Raw genomic sequence first — 7,500 nt, forward strand, 5'->3', positions numbered from 1 at the left:
TGCATGTGCTAGTTGGTGAGGTCCACGTGAGGAAGGCAATCCTCTTCGGAAGGTATAAATCGCCTACGTTTGTCTGTTTGCTCCTACAGCTTAGTAGCCTACTTTAGCTACGTGTTGTGCATCTAGGATTGGGCATACACGGACATACTGTAACGTGGCTGCGAGTGAAGCAAACATTCTGTGGTAGGCTATGATTAAATTAGGACCAAAAACAGGGAACAATAACGCAGATGACCACTTCATAATGTTAGAACACATTAAACATTTTCCCCTCTGGGAAATTAAGACTCATCTAAATCACCCGGTAAATCACAGCATTTATTTGACTGCCAACAGAAAAACATATCAAATGAATATGGCTGCACAATGAAATGTTTAATGCATAATCAAGTTCACAGACAAACTCAAAGAAAATGATTGAAATTGTTTCTCCAGACTCTGACGTGGGGTCGGACTCAGAGGAGGGGGAGTCTGCAGTGGTCCTGGACCTGACGGTCGTGCCCCCGCGAGTTGCAGCCTCCACCTCCAGCGCGCCGACTTCCACCTTCTTATCAGCTTTGAATATATATCTTGGCAAACATAACACGGGATGATGTACAAGGAGGGGACAGATACCTAGTGAAAGTAGCCTACTATTGGTTGCTAGTAAAAAGACAATAACGAGGGCTTGGTATAAGGTGGAACGCCCAACCAAGGAGCAGTGGCTGGGTGTTGTGGAGGAGATGTATGTTAGGGAGAGGTTCACGCATGCATTGAGGATGCATGAAGGAAAGTTTGAAGGGAGATGGGAAAAATGGATGGATTATAGAAGGAAGTGTGATGATACCACTAATATTAAAATTGTCATATTTGAGTAAGAAAAAAAAGCTGCATGGATGGAAGTACCCATAAGCTGTTATTGTAAGTTTTTATGTTTTATTGTATTGTCGTTGTATGGATGGAAAATGCTAATAAAGATTAAAGTAAATAAGACAAAGAATATGTATCTTGGCTATGCACACACCAATAAGCCAGCCGTCACGCGCAGCGCCTGCCTCCAGTCTAGCCCTACCCTGCTGTGCGCCAGGATGAATGAGTCATGCGTGGAGCCAGGCCACCGTGCCACTACACTTGTGATGAGCATGTCACATATGATTTGGGTATTTCTAGTGTGCACATTTTAGCGATTCACATAGACGTATTCATTCACTGATGGTGCCCTTATGTGGGTGCAGTCGCCATCGCCGTCACCTCTTTGGAGTTCTATCTCGGGCCAGTAGGCCGAGTAGCGCCGGATTCATTTAGGCTCGCATTACGCACAGGAGGACTGTCATTTATATGCTTACCAAACAGCAAACAGGTCCACATGATCACATATTAATGACAATCTAATTGGTCAATTATTGCCGTTTGATGGAGTGCCTGCATTAGGTGTGTGACATATAGCGCGGAAAGGTTTGGGACAGCGCATAGGTTCCGTTTGGGGAACAAATCCATATCGGACCATGAATGAGCCGGTTAGAGGACACGTCTAATCTAGCATTGCGATATATATTGGTGCTGAATTGGGCTATTAGCCTACATGATTGTGCGTTCATGAACTGTCGCTCTTATTCTCTCCGTCAAACATAGTAATTCACCGACGCACCACCTGCGTCGCCAGTTCCCCCTGTGTTCAAGAAGGGCGTAGAACACCGTGTAAATCGGTACGCCAACTGGAGAGGTGTCCTACAAAAGCGCGGAGAAAGGCGACTAAATTTTCGCCCTTACGGCTTGATAAATCGCAATGTGGGGGGGGCAAATGGCGTACGCCTGAACTCGCGAAAAAGACCGTGTAAAAGAAGGCGTACCTCAATGATAAATGAGGCCCCAGACGTCTGCCAGACTGAACATTTAATCTGGATTCATGCTGAAGCTCAGATGGTTTCCTGTGAGGCCAGTGGAGTGCAGCGCCCCCCTGTGGCCTGGGGATAAGATAGACAGATGGTTTCCTGTGAGGCCAGTGGAGTGCAGCGCCCCCCTGTGGCCTGGGGATAAGATAGACAGATGGTCACATTCAGGGGGCTCCACTTCCCAGTGTGGGCATGCATATTTAATATGCTTCTTTCTCTCTCCCTCTCTCTCCTCCTCTTTCTCTCTCCCTCTCTCTCCTCCTCTTTCTCTCTGCATCTCTCTCTCTCTCTCCTCCTCCTCCCTCCTTCTCTCTGCATCACTCTCTCTCTCTCTCTCCTCCTCCCTCCTTCTCTCTGCATCTCTCTCTCCTCCTCCTCCCTCCTTCTCTCTGCATCTCTCTCTCCTCCTCCTCCCTCCTTCTCTCTGCATCTCTCTCTCTCCTCCTCCTCCCTCCTTCTTCATCTCTCTACAGACAAGCTGTGCTTCAGCTCCTTCTTCCATAACGAGGACATGCAGGAGATCACTAAGCACTTTGTGGTTTGTCACGTAGACGCGCCCGGTCAGCACATTGGAGCTTCTCAGCTGCCACAGGGGTAACACACACACACACACACACACACTCTCACACACACACACACACATACTGTACAGTACAGTGTGTATCAGGGTTAGGGTTAGGGTCAGGGGGTTAAAGGTCAGCATGTCTCTCTCAGGTACCAGTACCCCACCATGGACCAGCTGGCCGGCATGCTGCCCTGTGTGGTCCAGCACTTTGGGTGAGTGGTTCCCTCTCTCCTTCTCTCTCTCTCCTTCTCTCTCTCTCCTTCTCTCTCTCTCCTTCTCTCTCTATCCTTCTCTCTCTCTCTCTCTCTCTCTCTCCTTCTCTCTCTCTCCTTCTCTCTCTCTCCTTCTCTCTCTCTCCTTCTCTCTCTATCCTTCTCTCTCTCTCTCTCTCTCTCTCTCTCCTTCTCTCTCTCTCTCTCTCTCTCTCTCTCCTTCTCTCTCTATCCTTCTCTCTCTCCTTCTCTCTCTCTCCTTCTCTCTCTCTCTCTCTCTCCTTCTCTCTCTCCTTCTCTCTCTCTCCTTCTCTCTCTCTCTCTCCTTCTCTTTCTCTCCTTCTCTCTCTCTCTCTCTCTCCTTCTCTCTCTCTCACTCTGTTTCTCTCTATCCTCTCTCTCTCTCTCTCTCTCTCTCTCTCCTTCTCTCTCTATCCTTCTCTCTCTCTCCTTCTCTCTCTCTCTCTCACTCCTTCTCTCTCTCTCTCTCTCTCTCTATCCTTCTCTCTCTCTCTCTCTCTCTCTCTCTATCCTTCTCTCTCTCTCCTTCTCTCTATCCTTCTCTCTCTCTCTCTCCTTCTCTCTCTCTCTCTCTCTCTCCTTCTCTCTCTCTCTCTCTCTCTCTCTATCCTTCTCACTCTCTCTCTCTCTCTCTCTCTATTCTTTTCTATCTATTCTCCTTCTTTCTCTCTCTATCTCTTTCTATATCCCTCTCTCTCTCCATCTCTCTCTATATACTGTCTATATCCTCTCTCCCTCTCTCTACCTCCCTCTATCCCTCTTTCTATTCCTGTCTCTTTCTCTCTCTCTCTCTCTCTCTCTCTCTCTCTTTCTCTCTCTCTCAATATCTTTACCTTGCTCTTTAACTGATAGATTATTTATTCAGATGTTGTTGTTTTCCAGATTCAAGAGCATTGTGGGAATTGGAGTTGGAGCTGGAGCCTATGTCCTGGCCAAATTTGCAGTAAGCCCCGCCCTTCTGAGTCTGTGGGACCCTGATAAATGTGCTGGTTTCACACGTCCAGATTAACCCTTAGTCTGGGATTACTGTAAACGTCAGTCTCTGTTTCTGTAGTCCTTGTCCTGGAGAGATTGCTCACTAGCAGCTAAGCCTAACCCTAACCCTTACTGTTTCTGTAGTCCTTGTCCTGGAGAGATTGCTCACTAGCAGCCTCCACTTAAAGACCTACATCATCTGTTTTAGGGAACTCTGGGAAATCACTTGATGTGGATTCCTTAAACAGATGCTCAGACACAGTGTGGATTATGTAACAGCCATAAATCATGTAGTTTATTTAACAAAGAATAAGCATATACAATACACGACAATACAAGACAATAACCAAGCTTCAGGCTTGGTCAGATACAGTTCTGACAGAGTTATGACAAATTACAAGACAGTAGCTGAGATACAATGTAACAGTGATATACAGTACCGTAGCAGCGTGGGAGCAGCAGAGTAGTCGTTCAATTAAAGTAGCGTGGACAACAGGTGTGAGCTAGCATGCTAACAAGCTAACATGCTAGGCTAGGAGCTAAGCTAAGCTAATGCTAAAGCGCATTGTGTTGCCTCTGGGTATGAAATGCGCTATACAAATAAAGCTTTGATTGATTGATTGATGCTAGCGTAGTTTAAACCAACATGAGCTACGAGTAGCTTAACGCGCTTCCGGACTCGTCCAGGATCTTCTTTGATACGGTTTAGCCAGGAGGCTGGTCACATGACAATCTTAGTTATGATTATAAGCTGTGATGGCACAGTACCAGTTCAAGATTAGACCGTTGCTAGGGGACTGGACATTCCTGATGTCTCCTTTGTCCGATTATCCAATTCTAACAGCTGTTGTTGCTCCTAACGGCTGAACAGGCCAGTCGAGAACCTTCTCTGACCTTCTATGCCCTCAGACTGGCTGTTCATATACTGGTCTCAGAGTCACTGTAGCCTATTTGGTGTCAAGGCTGTAAACTCATCTAATTATACACTGCGGGCCTAGGCAAGGGTTACCAGAGGTCACTGTAGTTAAACCTGACTTTATATGAACAGCAATGAAATTGGTGAAGTTCTGCGCCAATAAACCACTACACACTCAAAACATGTTTTAGCTGTTTTGTTTTTGTCGGGACAATTAAATCCCTTGGATGTAATCCCAGACTATAATACCATGCGTATAGGTGATCCCAGTCTGAGTACTATTATATGAAACCTGCTCTCTCCCTCTCTCTCTCTCTCTCTCTCTCTCTCTCTCTCTCTCCCTCTCTCTCTCTCTCTCTCTCTCTCTCTCCCTCTCTCTCTCTCTCTCTCTCTCTCTCTCTCCCTCCCTCCCTCCCTCCCTCAGCTGATCTTCCCAGACCTGGTAGAGGGTCTGGTTCTGCTCAACATCGACCCAAATGGGAAGGGCTGGATAGACTGGGCTGCCAGCAAGGTAGGCCAGCTAACCACAGAGATACTATGGTCCTGTACTATGGTACTAACCAGAGATACTATGGTCCTGTACTATGGTACTAACCAGAGATACTATGGTCCTGTACTATGGTACTAACCAGAGATACTATGGTACTAACCAGAGATACTATGGTACTAACCAGAGATACTATGGTCCTGTACTATGGTACTAACCAGAGATACTATGGTACTAACCAGAGATACTATGGTCCTGTACTATGGTACTAACCAGAGATACTATGGTACTAACCAGAGATACTATGGTCCTGTACTATGGTACTAACCAGAGATACTATGGTCCTGTACTATGGTACTAACCACAGAGATACTATGGTCCTGTACTATGGTACTAACCAGAGATACTATGGTACTAACCAGAGATACTATGGTCCTGTACTATGGTACTAACCAGAGATACTATGGTACTAACCAGAGATACTATGGTCCTGTACTATGGTACTAACCAGAGATACTATGGTCCTGTACTATGGTACTAACCAGAGATACTATGGTCCTGTACTATTGTACTAACCAGAGATACTATGGTCCTGTACTATGGTACTAACCAGAGATACTATGGTCCTGTACTATGGTACTAACCAGAGATACTATGGTCCTGTACTATGGTACTAACCAGAGATACTATGGTACTAACCAGAGATACTATGGTCCTGTACTATGGTACTAACCAGAGATACTATGGTACTAACCAGAGATACTATGGTCCTGTACTATGGTACTAACCAGAGATACTATGGTCCTGTACTATGGTACTAACCACAGATATACTATGGTCCTGTACTATGGTACTAACCAGAGATACTATGGTACTAACCAGAGATACTATGGTCCTGTACTATGGTACTAACCAGAGATACTATGGTACTAACCAGAGATACTATGGTCCTGTACTATGGTACTAACCAGAGATACTATGGTCCTGTACTATGGTACTAACCAGAGATACTATGGTCCTGTACTATTGTACTAACCAGAGATACTATGGTCCTGTACTATGGTACTAACCAGAGATACTATGGTCCTGTACTATGGTACTAACCAGAGATACTATGGTCCTGTACTATGGTACTAACCACAGAGATACTATGGTACTAACCAGAGATACTATGGTCCTGTACTAGGGTACTAACCAGAGATACTATGGTCCTGTACTCCAGCCTGGCCACCCAGTACTCATTTCAATGCTTTATTGGCAGGGCAATAAAATGACTTTGAATATTGCCAAAGCAAACATGTAATAAATGAAGTGCCACTGACAGTCAGGCGTGTAGTAGTTAGGGTTAGGGTTAGGGTTAGGGTTAGGGTTAGGGTTAGGGTTAACGCAGAGGTGGGTAAACTGTGTTGAGTGTGGAGTTTACCCACCATATTTCCCTTCATTTGTTAACACACTTGATCAGAAGACAGGTGAGTGAACTCTCAGCCTCATTTTAAAGAGGTGGGTAAACTGAGTTTACTTGGGTTTACCCTAACCCTAACCCTAACCCTAACCCTAACCCTAACCCTAACCCTAGCCCTAACCCTGCTGACAATATGTTACAAATTATGATTCTGATTTAAAAAACAACTCCAACACCAATCCCTCTGTGCTCTCCAGCTGTCTGGTCTGACCAGTGCTCTTCCAGATACCGTGCTGCCCCACCTCTTCAGCCAGGTGAGACCCCCACCTCCCCCCACCTCCCCCCACCTCCCCCCACCTCCCCTCTTCAGCCAGGTGAGACCCCCACCTCCCCCCACCCCACCTCTTCAGCCAGGTGAGACCCCCACCTCCCTCACAAGCTGACTGAGACCCCCACCTCCCCTCACAAGCTGACTGAGACCCCCACCTCCCCCCACCTCCCCTCACAAGCTGACTGAGACCCCCACCTCCCCTCACAAGCTGACTGAGACCCCCACCTCCCCCCACCTCCCCTCACAAGCTGACTGAGACCCCCACCTCCCCCCACCTCCCCTCACAAGCTGACTGAGACCCCCACCTCCCCTCACAAGCTGACTGAGACCCCCACCTCCCCCCACCTCCCCTCACAAGCTGACTGAGACCCCCACCTCCCCTCACAAGCTGACTGAGACCCCCACCTCCCCCCACCTCCCCTCACAAGCTGACTGAGACCCCCACCTCCCCCCACCTCCCCTCACAAGCTGACTGAGACCCCCACCTCCCCTCACAAGCTGACTGAGACCCCCACCTCCCCCCACCTCCCCTCACAAGCTGACTGAGACCCCCACCTCCCCCCACCTCCCCTCACAAGCTGACTGAGACCCCCACCTCCCCTCACAAGCTGACTGAGACCCCCACCTCCCCCCACCTCCCCTCACAAGCTGACTGAGACCCCCACCTCCCCTCACCTCCCCTCACAAGCTGACTGAGACCCCCACCTCCCCCACCTCTCC

General features: G+C 47.8%; 1 protein-coding gene across 1 annotated transcript in view; it reads left to right on the top strand.

Annotated features, from left to right (window-relative positions):
- Window positions 1-7,500, top strand: part of ndrg4 (NDRG family member 4) — a gene marked incomplete at both ends in the record, with an annotated part of 42,154 nt that overhangs the window by 19,381 nt on the left and 15,273 nt on the right. The window contains 5 exon segments of the mRNA XM_084453176.1: window positions 2,345-2,465; window positions 2,586-2,648; window positions 3,552-3,612; window positions 4,985-5,071; window positions 6,707-6,763. Of these exon segments, the coding sequence (XP_084309302.1) occupies window positions 2,345-2,465; window positions 2,586-2,648; window positions 3,552-3,612; window positions 4,985-5,071; window positions 6,707-6,763 (389 nt within the window).

The sequence above is a fragment of the Borostomias antarcticus genome (genome assembly GCF_949987555.1).
Source record: "Borostomias antarcticus genome assembly, chromosome: 18".
NCBI lineage: Eukaryota > Metazoa > Chordata > Actinopteri > Stomiiformes > Stomiidae > Borostomias > Borostomias antarcticus.